At 38.8% G+C, this 19,900-nt stretch overlaps 2 protein-coding genes across 4 annotated transcripts in view; one reads left to right on the forward strand and one right to left on the reverse strand.

The window, feature by feature from the left end:
• gpc5a (glypican 5a) overlaps positions 1 to 4,961 on the forward strand; it is an 84,909-nt gene extending 79,948 nt beyond the window's left edge. Inside the window, exon 9 of the mRNA XM_037456402.2 lies at positions 4,541 to 4,961. Coding sequence (XP_037312299.2) covers positions 4,541 to 4,701 — 161 coding nt within the window. The 3' untranslated portion in view covers positions 4,702 to 4,961. The remainder of the gene's footprint in view (positions 1 to 4,540) is intronic.
• A 14,448-nt stretch (positions 4,962 to 19,409) lies between these two features.
• Positions 19,410 to 19,900, reverse strand: part of gpc6a (glypican 6a) — a 97,426-nt gene continuing 96,935 nt past the window's right edge. For all 3 annotated transcript variants that reach the window (XM_037490227.2, XM_037490238.2, XM_037490220.2), the window contains one exon: positions 19,410 to 19,880. In XM_037490227.2, coding sequence (XP_037346124.2) covers positions 19,660 to 19,880 — 221 coding nt within the window. In that variant the 3' untranslated portion in view covers positions 19,410 to 19,659. The remainder of the gene's footprint in view (positions 19,881 to 19,900) is intronic.

Genomic DNA, 19,900 nt, shown 5'->3' on the forward strand with positions numbered 1-19,900 from the left:
TCTGGGAATTGGCGCACTCAGCCTTCTCTGCAAGAGGTCTCAGGTGGTTTCTCTTCATTTAGCTTCTCTCCTCAGTTGATCTTGTTCTTGTGTAAACAAAACAATCCTGGGTGAAAATAACTGGCATGGAAATAAGGATGTCCTAGTAACACTCATGCTACTCGTCATGCTTTATATGCCATACATGGTTTGGGCTGTACAGCGATCAATATAAAAGCTTGTTTGCAGGCATCTCAAACGTCCTGTTTAGTGAGTGCGTAAGTGATGTGTATCAATATATGTGGGTTTCAAAGTGTGACAGGGATCATTTTGCTGATCCTTCTCTCAAGGCCTTCTGTATCATCGCCTACGGGACATAAAGGGAAAGCTGTGGTGTCCTCCTGCTGTTGTGACCTTTTGAAGCACTGGTGCAGGACAAAGATGTTGGTTCGCGACCAGGACTATGGATGATGTAGCACTTGTTCAAGGGGAGATGTGCAACCACACAAGCAGCTAAAACAAGACATAAACATATGAGAAATGGCGACAGCAAACAACCAATCTTACGCTGTCTGAATTGATGGACAGAATCAGGGACAGAAGCATCCGTTGTCACAGACATTTTTCAGTCAATTGACAGACAGTTCCTTGAAATAGGCTGCTGTTTAGGGAGCACGGCAAGATTAATCGAGGTGCCAGAGAAGATGACAACTTTCGTGTCCTCTTGTGTGTCCTGAATGGGGTGGGTTTCAGAATGTGAAAATCAAAAGTCTTCGGTTTCACGCCAATGAACAGCAAGAATAGGTAACAATATATTTTAGATGTTTCAGTCAACTTCGAAAACCCATTATTCTTGAAAATATTTGTTTGTAATCGGATGAATTGTTTGTAATTGCAAACCCTTGCGTGTCGTTTTCACACAACGGTTGTGTAGGTCTGGAAAGCAATAAGCATGATGAAACTTTTTCACAAATGAAACCATTTTATTCTTAATGAAATGCAAAAGCATGATGACCATACGCAACAATACTGTCGAACCTTACAAACACATCTGCCAAATAAACAAAATGCCAAATAAATAAAGTTATTCAAGTGCACACAAACAAATTTGAGGCTTTGATAGACTAGTATACCTCTCTCTCTTTGTTTCCTTTGTCATTTTGAACTTTTTTTAGATATTCTGTGCAATCTGGACTTTTGACTAACATTTATTTAATGTAAATGCATCAATATTTGTCAGCCTTAAAGAGAGCTTTCTTTTAAAATGAGTGCTTTTAATCAAAAAACCCTTTCCTTGTAATCTAAGACCACAGAGAATGACGTCAATGACGACACTGCATGTCTCTCTCCGGACAGCTTGAGTTCAACTTTAATGAATGTTATAACCTAATACACTTTTTTATCAAAAGGTTTGACAGTTTCCATGTAAATATCCTCTCCTTAGTAATATTAATCCTGTTGCTCAAACAGGAAAGCAGAGGATGTGGAAATGCAGCTCTGAATGCCTTCCCTCTAATAATCATACAAAAAGCCTTTTCCATCAGTACGCTTGTTAGGTGTTTTTTGCTGGTGCACTTAGTGTGGTATTGATCATTGTTGGTCCAAGTCGTCAGGAATCAGCTTCTATTGATTTCACTTCAGTTGTAAGCTTCTCTTTCTGCCCAATGTCTCTTTTTAGACAAAGCATCTTTTTCAGATATCCTGACCTTTGACGGCTTACTGACTCGTCACTTTCCATGATCATTTTTAAAATCATGTGTACTGGGATCAAACAAACATGACATTTTCTGATGCAGGGTAAAATGATAATAATAATAATAGTAGCGGGCGGAACGGTGCTGCGGTGGTTATAACGCAGAGTTGCCCCACATTAAGAAGGTACTGGGGGTTCAAAACCACGCAGCGGCCTTTCTGTGTGGGGTCTGCGTGTTCTCCCCGTGTACTCTGGGTACTTCGGCTGCCTCCCACAGTCCAAAGACATGCTCTGGGGATTAGGTTAGTTGTGTGTGTGGGTGTGTGTGTGTGTGTGTGTCAATGGTTGTCTGTCTCTGGGTCAGCCCTGCGATTGACTGGCGACCAGTCCAGGGTGAACCTGGGGTTGACTCCGGCCCCCCTGCGACACTCCAAGGATAATCGGTATAGAAGATGACTGACTGACACTTGAGTAGCACAGGCAACATGAGCTCTGTGTTATTTCTATACCTAGTATTTAGTTGGGCTTTTAGAGGTGTACTATGGGTATTTTCCTTGACCTCCATTATCATTCATAAAAAGAAGCCCCTTAAAGCCAGAAGATGCAGCAGTACAGGGCCGCAGTTCAATTAGAGTCCACACTGCGTCCGTGTGTGAGATGTCAAGGAAGACGTAGGTGTCTGCGTTTATAATCAAGTATGCATGTACCAAATGAAGATACCTCCATTACTTACATATTCATTTCAGAATTAATTTCAAGATTTCAAAGATTTGCACACATGGGTGCAATATCAATCTTTTATTATTATTATTATTATTTTTAAAGATACATTGTGTCCCTGAGTCTCCTACTTGTTGCTGGTTTAGAAACCTTTAAGCTTCAGAAAGAGGAATTGATTCAGGCTCTAAAGTTCAATACTCTGAGGAGCAAAACTCAGACAGACCATCTGTGAGCTGTAGACCTTTAAATAGCCGTCCTGGGAGCTCTCTGGCAGTGAATCAATAAGCAGATCATTTCAAAATTTAAAATCAGATGCTTCAACGGTAGCTTAGGTGTAGGCCCTTACATGCAGAGGCAGTTAGTATTCAACTTTTTAATTTCCCCATTAAAATTTAATCTGCAAGTTGGAAATCCAAATGGCCATTGATTTAGTTCAATTTGAATGTAAAAAATGAGATTAGATGAGGTTATACTTGTTATTTAATGATTCCTCTGAGGAAAATTCAGCCATTCCACCAACAAGTGACTGTTGTTGTGAATCCCTCTTTGGAGAAACTAATGGCGGGCTATTTCCGCTGCACAATAAAAATGTGGAATTGAAAAGTTCAAATGGCCTCTGCAGCTGGTCTTTTATTCCTCCATAACGATAACAAAGCCTTTACACACTCTGAAAGGGTCAATGTTAGACTAATCTTGCCCACGACCGACTTAAGTGGAGAACTCCAAAGGCCCGAAGCAGCTGTTCATCTGTCAGGGTTCAGCTTTTCTTCTTTCCAGTTGGGTTGAAGCACGACGGAGTCAGAGGTACACAGAGGCAACATCAGCGGGGCTTAGGAGAACACTTTTGGGACACTGAATTTTCCTCCTCAAGTCTTGGTGCCTCCAAAGACGTTTACACAGCAAGATGGATGTTGACAGCCTCTGTGCCGCAGTTGTCTGCATCAATATCTGATTCTGTTAAGGTGTAATTTCTAAAAGTGAAGATAGTCAAGAGTGTTTGAGTTCAAGTGCAGCCTATTTGAAGTTTAGGTTTGTTTGAGTTTACTTGTGCACCTCTGAAAAACAGTTAAACCAGCAGGAGGAGGGTGAATGTGTGAATGTACCGACATTTCGGCTCTGATAAAATATAATATACAAACATGTGAGGGTGACAAAAATAAGGTTGTCAAAGTGTTATTTACTGATTTTTCCATGTTGGAATAAATATTTAATATTCAACTGCAAAGTACCAGTGTGTTTTTGATACCTTCATTGTTTTGCATTAAATCAACCTGGGATGTTTGCTGAAATTGATCTGATTACCGGTACCTACAACATTCCCCACCAGCCGTCACTGAACATTACTTTTCCCAAAATAGCAGGAAGCCTTTTGGGAAACTCATTAACTTCAGTTGTCTGGAGAATGCAACTGCTGGTGTTAAACAAATAATTAAAATAATCCACACCACACAACTTCCTGTCATCACTAGTGACTAGTGTATAGTTTGATAATGGTTGGCAAACCCATGTTATTGTTTGAAAAGCGTGCAATCTACCAAAGTGTTATATTCACTGACCTAACCAATCTTGAGATGATGAAAACAGCACGTGGCTCAAGCTGATTTGTTTGTAGGTTTTACTGCAGCAAAGTTTCATTGTCTTATTTGTGGCATTGCACACCTGGGGGGATAAGATGGAGGCTGAAGACAATGCTCCCTAGTTGCATCAGCTCACAGTAAATTGGGTGGTTAGAAAAAAATTAATTAAAAAAGCCCTCAACAGTTTGGCCCTAATGTATTTCAGCTGTGAAAGATGTTATTTTTGGCACTTTGGAATTTATAGTTTTTAATCAGTAACTTTCAGGTTGCTACCATGCTTTTTGATATAAGCTGAATTAAAACAAACTATTCCTGTTGTATTTGCACCTGCTCATTTTCTTCTTCTTCTTCTGTATGTTTTTAATGTTGAATAAATTCAATAAAAAGACCAGTTTCATTTTTCATTGTTATCAAAAACTAAAACACAAAAATGAGTCACACTGGAAATTCCTGGAATTTGTTGAAAATAGGACAAATGTAGTATTCATCATCTTTGTCCTTTACGTTTAATATGGCTTGAATATCTCATGATTTTATAGAAATAACGAGTTGGTTTCTGCTCTCTCCTCAGTGAGTCCAGATGTGACCGGTGATCACAAACATCATCATCATCGTCATCATTATCCACCTGCTGATGAGTCGGAAGTGAAAGGCAGATCCCGGAGTCTTGGACTGGCGGGGGCCATCTGGATCTTGATGTTGCCTTGTGTTCACATGCTCCTGGCCTTGTAACAGCTGCCTTTTTGCAGTATGGAACTTTCAAGACATTATTTGAATCATATTTACCCAGGACTGAAAGGGCCAGTGGACGTAACAAGCTCCAACATTTAACGGAGAATCACCTCCACAGAGTGCGGGACACGGTAGGAGGGAACATTGATAATTCTGTGAAAATTGCAACACATTGTGACTTGTATAAGTCAACATATGTTTTACTTTTGCATATTTTAATTGTTTTTAACTGGCAACATTATTATTATTCGAATATTTAACAACCATAATGATGAGTTATTTATAAAATAAATAGTTTGGAATTTAATACATTTTATTTACATTTTGTCATTTAATTCAAAGAGAAAGAGTGTGCAAACTTTTGAATGTTATTATATATATATATATATGTATATACTGTATGTGTGTACATATACATTAATGTGCACGTACGAATTGGAGACATCTCCTCCTCTTCACATGTGTTAGCTGCCATCCTGTCCAGGCTCCATTTAATTGGTATATTTCGATTGCAAAAATTGACCTGCACCGTTACTGCTGGGAGAAATTTGCGAGGAGATGAAGTGAGCAGGTGGAAGTGGGGGCAAGTGAGAGGATTCTTCACCCTTTCTTCTTTATGAATGGATTAGTTTCTTCAGGAGTCTATTATCATTTCAAACTGAATCCTCGTCTGCCTTCTCGGGGCTGGATGGGAGCTGATAGTCACTGCAGAGGAAGAATCAACCTGCTCCGACCTGCTAACTGACTGCTGTCTGCTGATGTGTTGCTAGCAGGAAAAATGATTTGTTTCATATGATGGTTTTGTGACTGACATATTCTAAGAAACTACTTAAGCTATTTAAATAATACTAATAAGAGGCTGCAAAAGCTACAATCATACTCTCTAAAAGCAAATTTCCCTTTTCACATTCAGCATTTAAACAAGACAAACATTAAAGCTGCTACTCTAAATAGAAAACGGTCTCAAAACGGACCTGAGACTACCAAGTTATCCTGTTTGATGATATTTAATATGATCTGAACACAGCCTGCAACTTTCAGGCTGTTCGGGCACTTAAACCACTCCAGAAGCTTTTTCAGCTAAAGTCTTCAAGATTTTCTATTTGATAACTTTGAGATTAATTTACTAATTATTTGTTACTGACCGTTAATATCTTTTAACTTGGTCTTTTGTGTTGGGTGAGAATCACAGACAACAATAGTTACTACCTAACAACCTCGTCACAGTGCTATAACTTCTTAACAAACAGGTCACAGTGCTGCCGTCTTAGGAACAGCCGTCTCAATGTCGCTATTCAGTTTCTAACTAGATAACAGGCAGTCGGCACAGAGCCAAACGTACCTTGAGGCTGAATAAAAGATGTCAGGTCGTGCTGCTTCTCCTGTATTTAAAGGAAAAGGTTGAATTGTATGTCTTCATGTAATTACTAAAGCTCCATATTCAGACAGTTATCCCGAGGAGGGAGGGCGTGATGTCGTGACTCATATCTACACAGGTGTCCTTCTGAATCATATGTTTACCTCAAATATTGTTTTTTTTTATTCAAAAAGACATTCCATTGTCAATGTTTTTTAAAGGGTTTTTGTTATTAATTTGATTTTAATTGCTTATTTTTTATTTATCTGTTAAAACATTTTGTTAACTAAACTTATTGATTAGATCTTGGCATGCTACAATAATGCTTGCAGTAGGTAAGATTTATCCAAAACAGGATGTTTTCAATGATTACTACCAACATTAGCTACTTTGGGTTCATCCTAATAGAGCTATCAATTTTCTGCCTGCTTCTATTTGTTTTGGCCCATTGGACCTTTTTTATTTTAATAACATCACTACGTTCTCAGATCACAGCAAGTGCTTAGACTAGTTTGAGTGAGTGCTGTTCCAAAACACTCAATAGTTTCTCAATTGAGCGAATTAAGTTATGATAACTTGTCTGTGAAAATCGAAGCCGAAGGTTTTCGGCTACTATCCATGTAATTCTCTCCTCTCCTTTCACTGAATAACAATATTTGTCTCTTTCAAAACATATCGCCAGGTGATTCAAAGTCTGCTTTTTTGTGAAAATGATTTATTTTTCATTGTAGGTCACTCTTTTTTCTTGTGAATTGTAAGTGAAAGACCAAAACAGAAAATAATAATCGGACAATGGTGTATATTTTGTTCTGCCTATTCTTTAATATATGTCAAATTACATGTAAAAGAATATTATAAAATAAAGACTATAGAATTTTTCTTAATGAGGTTTGGCCTGTGAGAGCTGTTACTGCGTGCGACACATGAAGCTACTCGGGGGGGGGGGTCCTGTTGTGCTGGTGGTTAAAGCAGAAGGATCTCGAGGACATCACTGCCGAGCTGTGATCTCACCTCCACAAACTCAATCAGCTCCCTCTTTGGTTGTGACAGAAGGTGATATTTGGAACAAGAATTAAGCATATTGAGAATCGTTGCTTTACACAGCTCCGTCATCACAGCCAAAGCTCAACCAGTGTCCCCAAATCACCTTGACATTTGAAGGAGGGAGTCTGTCAGATGTTGTTTTCCACAAATCTGTCCTAATGGGTTGATCTGTTTATTTATAAATTCAAGACCCATCAATAAATAATGCGTTTTACAACATCCCTCGTGTGTGTGGTTTTAACCACTAATTTTACAACTCATCTACTTTTACCTTTAGGATTGTTTTATTACTAGAAAATCGATTAAGCACATGAAGATGCAATTCAGTGATATCGTTTTGAATACATGTTTCTAGGTCATTTTCCTTCTTTATTGAGGTATTTCAACACACAGATGCAAGTTGCTCAGCAGAGAACAATCAGAGTCTTCTGATCATACCTTGTGTGCAGACCAAAAACCACAATGACAGGAAAACTATTATTTCTAAACATTTTATTTTGTTGAAGAATATTTTTCAAACATCAACAAAAATATCCAGTTAAAAATCAACAAATCAATTATCAATCAATTATCACATTATAGTGGCTAAAAATGATTCATTTGTGGAAGCTTCTCTCACAAATAATTGGGAGCTGAAAAACGTTAAAGGAACAAAGCTCACTTTGCACTCGGGGGGGAAGGAATTAAAGGTGATATTATTGAACTCTGTATTTGGAAGACAGGTGTTTTTTTGAATAAAGCTTCTCTGTACTGGGTTGAGGCCAATTATAATACACTTTGGACCGTCATCTTTGGAGTCTGTTATCTGCGCATGCTGAAGAACAGCTCCTGGGAACCTCTGAGGAGAACAGAGCTGCTTAAACGATTACGCTGATTAAGTTCAAATTCCCATCGAGGTTTCCGTTGCCCTCAAAACTGTGACTGTGACCTTGACAACAGCCATCGTTCAGAGGCGACTTCGGCAGGAGCTTTAATCGTCACAGTGCAGATGCAGACGGGGCTTTGTTTCGTTCTCGAAGTTGTTCCTGATGATGCAAGTGTTTTCAGAAGCTTAACTCTAAACAGTGTTTGCCTTTCAGAGAGCCAAGGTTGATGTGAAATAGGAGCGAATTGATTGTTATACGGCCTGCAGGCACTGTGTACTTTCCTTTATCAAAAACAGCAATATAAAAAAAGAATTGATTCGGTTATACGTCCCTTTTTTTGGCTTGAATCTCTACATTTACTCGTTAGACAATAAAACACTATTTGTCTGGTGCTTTGGTTGACAAATTTCCTGCAAAATGACTGACATTTACCTCATGCAGTTATCATTTCTGTCAGCATGTGTGAACTTTTACTTAAATTCCTCCCACACAAACCTAACAAACACACACACACACACACACACACACTGTCACACATCTGTCTACCAAACCCTAAACCCTACCGTTACAGACTGAAGTAAGGAAACGTAGTATTTATGCCCACAGGTGGAGCTCAGATCAAGGGCTGCTGCCAACCCATTTAGTATAAAAATATAGAGACATGATGGATAATCACAGTTATTTTTTACTGAGCATTAACAGCTCGGATCCAACAGTATAATTCATTCGCTCTATAATTTCTACTCGTTCATCACATTTTTTCATTTTTAGACAGAAATACAATGGTCAACGTTAAAAAGCACTTAACCAGGCCACCCCTTTGCCCCAGAGATACTTTTTATATTTCTTGATGTGTATTCTTTTGACATTAACGGCTAACTGAAGGTACAATGGGACACACAGAGACTAACACACACACAGACACACACACACACACACCTCCCACAACCTAGAGATAACAGCCGGTGCCTCCTCACTCCTGTTTTCGGTTTTCAAGCCTTTTTTCTCCAAAGAATGGGGAAAACAGCCCCATCAATGTATGTCTGTATCCCCACAGCTGCCAGATCATGAGACAGGACTACTGCACAGGTTTCACCATAAATCCTTTCATCCCTCTATCCTTTACTCTTCAACCGCCTTCTTTTTCTGTCCTTTGGACAAAAAGGTGAAATTCAGTTTAAAAGTACGATATTTTTTCAATTTTGGCATCATTTTTAGTCTTTCCTTTTCGCAAGCTTGCTTATTAGTGGGGGCATGTAAATAAATATATGCCAAATATATTCACATACATACTACACAAGGGCTGAGTGTGTTCTCCATGAAAAGAGAACTGCCATGAGGTGTGAGTGTAAGTGGATACAAATTAACTTAAAATATGTGAGCTGGTGTCTTAACATTTTAAACAATTTTTATTAACTATATACAACTGTATTCCATTCAAAACTACAAAATCAGTGATAATTCACAGTTTATATTTTTACAAGCAACAGCTTGTGACAAAGAAACCTACTTGTCCTACTTATACCAGAAGCCTGAATAAAACTGTGAGACCTTCTGTCACTAATTCTTGAAGTAGTAAATGCTTTTGTTTTGAAGGGAAGACTATATTAATCATTTCCTTGTTTCCTTGTTTCCACTTCCACTTCCAAAACTGCAGGTGTAATTCACGTTATACTTATATTTCTTTGTCATTTTAGCATTTAGCATCAACACTTCTGATGTTCCGGGAAAATAGCTCCCATTTTATTTACCGACCTACTTATCACGGCTGCCACCAGCATGGCTGCCACCACTAAGACCGTCCCCATGGCCACTGACCCATTTGCTAGACATTCTAACCTTCCAAATTTCAAATTTCCAGATCACATAAGTCATGCTCAAATCCCTTCCCTTATATTTCTCCTCTGCCGGAGCGCACCATCAGCTAATAACCCCTTTCTTCTCCTTCCACCCAACTTTCTTTTACCTTCGTGTTCTCGTGCAAGGTGGTTGTCTTAACATCAGTTTGTCTGACATGTCCTCCTACTGCCACTTCCATGTGTGACAAATTCTAATACATTATTCATGCTCCTTAATTAGTCAGGGAAGTAGCAGCTTATACTTGTTAGACATTTTGTTGATGACGTTCTTGGATGACACTTTTGCTCTCCATACACAAGCAAACTCCATGTCAAATGGCACTATGACAAGGAGGCAAAGTGGTGTTAAATGCATGTGATTATTGTCGTTTGGAACGAGTCCACAGGAAGTGCATGAATTGTGAACCTCACATGGGGATTACATTCTAATACATTAAGTACGCAAAGAATGTCTCAAGATGACCTGTGCTGACCGATTACTACAGGAAAAAGGAAACATTTGTGTTTTGGATTTAGCTGTGTCTTTAATTGTAAGGAGGAGAATGGGTGGTATTTATCTTTACCAGTTCTCCCTCTGCAAGTCTGTAAATTAATCATATTTTTGGACCTAACAAAAGGCTGAAACAAATTCATTTTCAGAGTAAAAAAATCTGGGCTGTTGAGAAAGCTCATCCTTGTCTTTTCGGTAAAAGTCTGCGTGCTTTACCTGTCGGCACCGGAGATGTACGCCTCTGACATGGCAGTTTACTTTTTGTTCTGTGAATAAATCAGTGTGGTGACATGCCTAATATCTAATGCAGATTTATCACGTTTTCAAGTCAAGTGGTGGGTCAAACTGGATAAAACCATTTACTTTCTCTTCTCTGATACGCACTAATACGCAGTCTGTCAGTACTGAGGTGGCAAAGCCCTCAGGGAGGGTTTTGCACTGAGCTATTTCTTGTCTGTAGAAAGATCCAGGAGCGTAATCTCTGTCTCTGCTTTTCAGGACTGGGCTGCTGTGTAATTCAGTCCTCATCCCAAATCCAGGGAGAGACAGACAGCAGCGAGAGAGAGATACAGTGGAAATATTTAAAAACCTTCTATGTATGAAGCAAGTAACCACTATAACTGTATTTTTCACAAGAAGATTGCAATGGGCTGAGAGTATTGAGAACACTTTTTCAAATGGAGCTAGATAGAGATTCATTTTCACAGAGTCTTCCATCAGCGGCTCTCCAATAAGTCCCTAAAGACAATACAAACAGAACAAGGTCATATTAGTATCACACAAACCAGATAAGTGTTGGTGAAGCTGAAACTCAGATAGCGGGTAGAGAAAACAGCAGCATTGGATTTTATGTATTTAAACCTTAAGGTCGTTATAAAAAGTACCGTGTTTAGAATGACGCCTGTTCAAAAGAAAATATGATACTCAAGATTCAATCTGAAACGTATTTATGTCTTATTATTCTGTACTGGGCTAAATCCATTTAATTGCTTAAGTCTTGTGGGAGTGAAAATTGAAAACGGAGGTTTAATTTCATAGGTCTCTATTTTCAGGGGATTTTAAAGTGTCTCTAAAGCCCTTTCACTATTACTTGTCATGTAAAAAGCAATTACAATTAGTGCATAGATGAAATGTGTCATCAGAGAATCCATTAACAATGTCCTCATAAATGAATATTTACAGTCACCACCCTACTTTCAGAGGCCACACTGAGTTTCATCAGTTTTAAAGGGCAAATAAAAGACATTGGTGTCATTGTCAGATCTGTATTGTTAGAATGTCTGTTTGAGGCAATTATGATTTTACAGATGTAGTTATTCAGTACTGTTGTATTTGAATTACTTTAGAAATGCTAAGACGCCATTTATTGAACTAGTGCGACCCCTATAACTTCCAGTGCATAATAACGATTGTTACAAACACGTGCAAAAAAGCCCCAACATATTAATTTAATCCAAAGTTTTTTCTTTTTGCAGAATTAAATTAATACATTTTGACATCATTGCTGAGAATTGACAACATCATCTTCTAATTATACACTAAATATAGTTACCAGCAGCAGCCGGTTAGCTCAGTTTAGAATAAATGTTGTAAATAAGAGTTAGCTTGGCACTGTCCAAATATAAATATGCAGTCAATCACCTTAAGTCACCTTATTAGGTCAAACCTGTCATTGCCTAGCAATCTTACAGTTAATGTAAGGAACAGGTTCCCTGCTTCCCCCAAAGTTTGTTTGTTAACCTTATTGTTACCTGGCCACAACGTTTTAAATTGTGCCATTCCTCTACTCATATTTTATATATAGTTTACATTTGCAAGTTCTATTTTCCTTAAAAATTATCCATATACAGTTTCAAAATGAGTTTTGCACAATGGCAGGAATATAGATATAGAATAGAATATAGAATAGAATTCTGCCTCCCTCCAAACACCTTCCATGGAAAAAACTAGCTCATGATACTATAGGGCAAGTAAACAGGTAGTATAATCCTGACATGAAGATAATGACTTAGCTGCAGAAAATGACTTAAACCCTGTAAAAATGAATGACATCAACTTCCCTGTGAAAACTCTTATTTCAAGAATAAAAATTCCCTTGTTATAATAAGAGGCCTTTCATGTGAGTGTGTAGAAACTGAGCTCCTGGGATGCTATAAGAGATGGTAGATACCCACAGATACACAAGGAATTGGTAATTTCATACCCAACAGTTGATCTGTTTTAGCTTATTGCACCACTGAGACAATATCTGTTTAATCACACATACGATAAGAAATGTCTTTAACTAAAAGTATTTCAAAACCAGCACAAAATCATTAGTGAGGCAGCAAAATACGGCACCAGCCAATTTCCAAATGGTATTTGGTATCTGTGTCAAAGTATTTACCAACCAAAAACATCCTAGCTGTCTATTTGTGACTTAATACATGACCTGGATGCTTTAGTAGGTATTTGTTGAAATGGCAAAGGAATTACAAAATACCACAATTAATTGAATTCTAAAATCGATGAGCGCAGAAGAAATGGTTTCATTCATTTAAATGAAAATCTATGCCAGCAGATCAGATGCTCCGGCTGCTCTCACAGCGCTTATATTTATACTGTATTTCTTCAACTATACGGTAAAATGAAATTAATTATTTCTACGGTCACAGAGTTTTGCCGAGAGCCATCTAAAATTATCAGGTGGATTTCACAGAAAAACTCTTTGAAATCAGGGAATTTTTGTGTCCATTTTAAGTCCTATCACGCTGCTTTTCAATGAGTAAAGCACATAAATAATTGTACAGACAGAAAAATATATTATAATGAATAATTCTGGTTCACATGTTGCTGCTGTCATGTGAAAATTAATAAATAAATGCTCGTGGGAGGCACTAAGATGAATAGAATGTGGTAATGCACTAAGCATGTTTCCTTTGTCTTTTTTGTCAGCAAGATGTTCTGCTGTCTCCCATGACACAAAATGACAGAGAGCCAAGTATGACAATTGATAGATTACAGTTGGTGGTAAAGTAAGAGCTCATACAAAATGAATATAAAATATACGGAATGATGTAATCTATAAATATAAATATAATATCAATGCAACCCAAAGACACCTACACTATAGCATATTTTATGATATTCAGGAAATTCCATATATTCCATATATACTTGTTATTATTATTTTCACGGAATTGTACACTTGGACATGCTTTATACAGGTCTCCCTTTTTTGTGGGACATTCTTATACTAAACTTGTCTATATTTTAATTCAATTGGCTTAGCGCAATACATTTTCAGGGCACAACGTATATATTTTTGCTATTTCTCAATTGTTATGATTACATTACAATTTGTATGGCAGATGACATTTTAATGACTTCAAATAACTTATGCTAAAACATTTTGATGATTATGAAATATTAAACATAACATATTTTATTTATTTAATGGCATATTGTATCATGAACTTTTCCATGCAATGCCATACTATAGGGTTTCATGAATACTCCTCGATACTCAGACATTTCTCTTTATATTTAACATACATAATGGAACTCAACATTTCTTTGGCAAACTATACCATTACCTTTTTTTATTGCAATCCACGCATAAAAGAAGCTCCGCTCCCCCAGAAAAAAAGTCTAGCAAGTTGACAGGACAACCCAGTCTCACAGCAAAATGTGTGATAGCTACTGGTCCACAAGGGAAAACATAGTATTGTCACAATTTGTGACAATACTACGTTTTTCTGGCCTATTCATTTACATTGCCTTGCAACTAGGTCATGTGACTATCAAGTTTTCCTCAGCTAAAAAAATAAAATTACATGACTTTTCAATCATGAATTGCCTTATTTTTATGAGTCTTCAATGAAAGAATGCATATTTTTTTCACAAGGTCTTAAACGCTTCACGCATGTGTGTGTCTCTTTGAAAACATTCCCTTCCTTTTCAGGCTCGGATTTCATGGAAGGGGGGGGGGGACTTTTGGTCTTCACCCTCAGAGCGGAGCGTCATTTCTCGCTCTACACGTTTCCTCCTTTTACCTGCCAGGGAAGCTGGCGCGCTATCCCACGTGGGTCTGGCTCGATTCCATTGGTACCTTTAGGAAAGCGTAGGAGTGCAACGCTTCTTACCGTTGTTATGGTGGTTGCTATGGACGCTGCTATTGCTGCTGGGCCGCCTAGTTCAGTAGTTTTTAACCTGTGTTCGATCGGTTAAGTCACTCTCAGGGACACTGCGGCCAAGTGAGTTTGTTTGCTTCTTTGTACGTTGAACCAAATATTATTGCCAATAAAGATCGATTGGAAAAAACAAACAAAAAATACATTTACATTGTCTTACGTAACGGTCACGTGACGATCAAATTTAAATAAAGTTGCAAGAAGAAGACGAACGGAAAAAGAAGGAGAAGCACAAGAAGAAGAAACAGTAGCAGAAGAAGAAACAGTAGCAGAAGAAGTAGAAGAAAAAGAAGAGTCGGGTTTTTAAAACAGGTAAACATCGTGTTAGGTACAATGAGTAGGCCGGAGGACGACGGGGACGATAAGATATTCTTGCCGACCTGCTTTTGGAAGATATTAAGGTAAGAAGAATATATTCTGAGAAATGTGAGTGCCAAGATATTTTTCTTAATTTGCACCTCAGCCATTGGTAGCGTCGTTTAACGTCTCTTGGTAATATAGTCTTTAGCTTCAACGTATAGTGATTTCCTGAGCTGCTTAACTTTTGAGGTTATGATGTTAAATATTAAATATGTCACACCAGAAAGTTGTATGCATGGAACGATTTTTGTTGTTGCCTAATATTAAAGAGTTTGTGTGTCACATCAAGCAGAGTCAAAGTAAAGAGTCAGCACCAAATAAAATAATACATTTTCAGAGAATACCACATTGGTGCAGGCCAAGCATGACAAATGGATCCCAAAACTAGTAGATGCCTTCTTCCCAGCAAAGTAATTACTTTTTTCACTTTCTTTTGAAAGAAATGTTTTTTTGACGTACTAAGTTGTCAATTTTTTATATTCTAAAATATAACATTTTCCTGTAACGTGACAGTGTCCGGGTCAGGGAGGTTGCTGCGACCCAGCGGAGGACCCTGAGTCGGTGGCCTGGAGGTGTGCAGCCAGCTGTAGCACCCGGTCCCAGCTGGCCTCTGCCCCCCCAAGGAGGTGGCGTGGCGACTGCACAACGGAATGCGCGGCTGGTCGGGGCAACGCACAGAGGCGGAGGTCTGCGGCTGCCCACAGCGCCGACTGAGGAACGGCGACCAGAACGCCGCCCGAGGCCTTTGGGGGAGCCGTAGGCGTCTGCCAGGAAGCCAGCTGGAGATCAGGGGGTAAGCGTCGGAAACCAATCTGCTTCGTCCGTCGGTGGTCGAGTTGTTCTGTCACGACGAGCTGAAAGACGAAATGTGTACGGGCAAACCGCAGATCGGCTCTCACCAACATACAAAACACATTCAACGTAATGACTCAACCAGGGACACACATGGCTTAAATGCACAGGGAAGGTGCAGGTGATTGGACACATGTGGACACAATCAAGCACATGGCAGACAATCACAGGGGATGACGCGACGGAGCAGGAAGTGAAGTGACCCAGGGGCACAAGAGGCAGGAAAATACTAAATAAAACCGCACACAAACCCACACCATGACACGCTGAGCGTTTAAGTTATGTAGTGGATTGGACCGTGTTTGTCATTTCTCCAGGTAGACCTACATGGTTTCCACACATTAATAAGGAAAGACAATCATAGACACAGTAGAGAAAATGAGAGCAAGTCAATTTTTTAAATAAAATCTTTAATATTACCTTTTGTATTTTCTGTATACAAGAATGTGTAACAAAAGCCAAATAAGCAATCCATTTTAATCTTTTATAAATGGTAAGGCATGTCTGCATGTACAACCATCAACTTCAGTTCCCCCAAAACACGTCTATCACCGTGCACAGACAACTTCTTCAAAAATCTGAATGTGCTCCTTGGTTATCTGAATTTGCAAATCACAACAGTAACACACTCACAGCATATGTTTTAGCAAAAGTGCAGCAAACAATTAACATCAAAACGGAGAAGACCTTGCATAACAAGTTTTCAAGACATTCTGTAGAAAACCTCAGCAGACCATGATTTCACTCTTTTTGCCAGCAAGAATCGGAGAGATAGAAACTTTACGTTAGGAGTGAAACTCTTGTGTAGAACAGGCTATTTTAATTGGTCAGGAGAGAAGAAAACACAAGCCAGTGAAAAATGGCAAAAGAAACCCTTTTGAGATCAGAGGAGACTTTTGTTTGTAGCAGCAAACGCTCTTTTGGAAAAGTCAGTCAACTGAAAGGTTTGAAAGTTTTGGTGATTTTATAAACTTTATTTCAAGAACACCGGTGAAGACCTGCCTTATCCTCACTCATCCACACCTCTAGTTGTTGTAATCCAATATAATCTTGAAGCTCTTAATGGTGCATTTAGCCTCTGTGTGGCTAGAGATGCTTGCTGCTTCTGTCTCACTCAGAAATGTCTGCATCCAGCAGTGGTTTTTGTAAAACTTGAAAACTAAATGTATATGACCCTGTTTGACTGAAGCAATATATCAACCACCAACCTGCTGCTCTGATAAACTCTTCTCCGCTGTGTACTCTATATTTATTTAATCAATTATAGGCACCAAAGTTTAAAAAAAAATCCAATTGCAACTGTGCTACCTCATAGTTTAATGTAGTTTTGGGAAGAATACGACAATTGATATCAACATAAAAGTGCTGGCAAGACCACTATTTGTGTTGAATCATAAAATAAGAGTTTATGTATTGTCTGTGAAATGCCTGAAGCTAAAATTGAATTATCGGTCTGAGAGTCAACGGTTTGACAAAGTCTCCTTCATAACAACTTTCTTCTATCCAGGACTGATCAGAAAAACGGTTCCTGTCCAGTTCCAGCAGTTATTTACTCCATGCAATATTCAGTGTGAAATAGTTACAGATGGATGTCCATCATATCTAACGACCCACTAAGTGAGTGCAGATCGAGATCTGTGTTCTTTAACACTTCTTAACAGAGTTTGGCTTACACCTCTGCAGTATACAGACATTTGCATGTATCCTTATGACCAATCAGAGGAGTTCATTGACCCAGATCTTACACATGCTGAGTTCCTTCTGAACTAGCATCCACTTTACCATTGTGATTAAAGGGAGCAACAGAACTAGTAAGATGAATAAGAACAGAGGGAGATGGTCTCCTCTCCCTCTTGCCTAAACCAAAGCCTCTGTGCATTTTTAGCGAGGAAACAGCGGATCATGACTGGACTGATTGTGCTCTTGGTTTTTATCTCCCAGTGAAGCTGCCTGGCTCCACTATTCAATTGTCCATTTGGACTTCCTCTTAGATATGTTCTTTTGTTTATGTAGCTGCAAAATCTGTATTGATATTTGATGACAATAATGTTATCTTTTTAATACCTCCTTTTCAAGTCTAGTTTTCATCCAAATAATGAACACATTTTAACTGAATTTTGGTGCTTTCTTTTTTTTTTAAAGTGTATTTAGCAGACATTTTGGAAAAGCCCTTTGTTTTCGATTCATTTTACACTAACATAGATTAAAAACATAGATCTGTTATCTATATAACTAAAAATGATCTGTCTGTTCCTCCCATTAATTGGTTCATTACACTCAACAGCTGGATGTGGCCAGGACCTTGTTGATCAGGTCAGTGTTGGTTTCGGTTGGATAGACAGTCGCTTTCCACAATTAAGGTTTACGCACAAGTGATTTAAATGGCCTTTTGTTCGGCGGCTGCCGTTTAGTCACCTTCTTCAAAAGCCTTTTTCTTGCAGGGAGTGAAGCTACGTAGGGGAGATGTTTCCATCTGTTCTGCAGTGGGAGTTCCTGCCATGATTGGGGTCTCTTGTGAGTCGTATGAGCCCACTGCAGGAGGATTTCTCTTTGAGGTGCAGTCTGTGAAGACAACCAGGTTGCTGCTGCTCATTTTAGTAATGTGTTTATCAGGCTGCTTTAGTTGTTACGGGTCCACAAAGCACTGTATTTCACCCGCACCTTTAATTTGTGCCTTCAGAACATCATTAATTTGCAGGTCTTGACTGTTGCAGCTTGATGCTGCTGTCACTCATTTGCTTGCATACTATGCTCTGTGTAGGTTGCACTCTCCTTGAGGAACCTGTCAGAGGACTGAGCTTTCAGGGGGTTGAAGGGTGAAAATGTGTACATATATGTAATATTATCAAGCATTAAAAGCAAGCAACATAAACCATTTCCACACATAGGAAATATAGGGCAATGTCATTTGCATTACCTAATATCAATAATATACTCTAATTCGTCTGATAAATAAAAGGGTTTCTGCATGGTTTAAGCTGATGTTAAGTAGCCTCATCAGTAACTGATGATTGTAAATCCGGTAACTGAATAACGTTAGCAGGCAATTGTAGTTTAATGGCTTAGTGTTTACAGGTGACCAAATAACTTTTAAACCAGCTGACACATTTATAAAAAATCAAGCCATTTACTAAACCAGTAATAATACATTACAGTACCTTTCAGTGAAATACATACTGTAACTGTTTATAATTAAAATACAGGTAAATTATCTGAAAATATAGATTTTTCCATCTCAATGGGGTGGACATCTTCTTTAACTTTATAAACTTATGAAGCCAACAAAAATATTTTGTGCAAAGCAGTTCTCTTAGTGCAGTGCATTAGCACTCTCTAAGCAATGAATAAAGGGGCAACTACAAAGTAGCTGTAAGAACTGCTATTTCCTGAAGACACACTAATACGACCAAATGGGAAACCAGGTAAACAGCTATCACTGTACAATCCTGCAGCAACCAATGCCAAAAAACTGTGTAGCCTGAAAACATATTAGTTTTTGTCAGTTAACATTATTTTCACGCATGCACACAGTAAGACTTTAGTCTGCGGCGGAAAAGACTAAGAGGGCAACTTTGTCTCATTTGCACAAATCCGTCATACATAAGAAAATAAAAAATCCCCTCCATCTAACATATCAGATGGTTTTTACTTTCTAAAAGAGAGCCATGTTCTTTAAAACCCACTTTGGAATAAAGAGAAATCGACATATTTTGATTTTTTTTTTTTTTTTGTGAAGTGAAAGCTGGTTCAATGGTGGCACCAAGCATTCTTTGGGGGACGAGCAGGATGCAGCACTGCACTCACTTCCAGTCGCACGGTACCATTCCACACAGTGAGCCATTCTCCACTGGCTTCCAGGACCTTCCACGTGTCCAGTGAGGGAACAGCAGTAGAACTTGCCGTTAAAGATACTGTACGTATAGTATAAAAGTCCAAAGTTTTTGGCCACACTCTGGTATTATCTCCATTGAGTCTGCATTGCCCGGAGAGAGAGTGTAAGGGCCGCCATCAACAGCAGAAGGGAGGGTCCGACAGAACACGACTTGCCTGCGGCTGCTGCTGCTCGTTCATCACTTCTGTCGGCTCCGATCACAGAAGCTTCTGTTCCCACAAAAACGTACTCTGTTGTGCAGCCGCTAGAGCAGCCGCTGCCACTACCAGAAGTGCTGCCCTCGTCACCTGCGGCAGACAAACAGAAT

Source organism: Pungitius pungitius, chromosome 4 (assembly GCF_949316345.1).
Source record: "Pungitius pungitius chromosome 4, fPunPun2.1, whole genome shotgun sequence".
In the NCBI taxonomy this organism is placed as follows: Eukaryota; Metazoa; Chordata; class Actinopteri; order Perciformes; family Gasterosteidae; genus Pungitius; species Pungitius pungitius.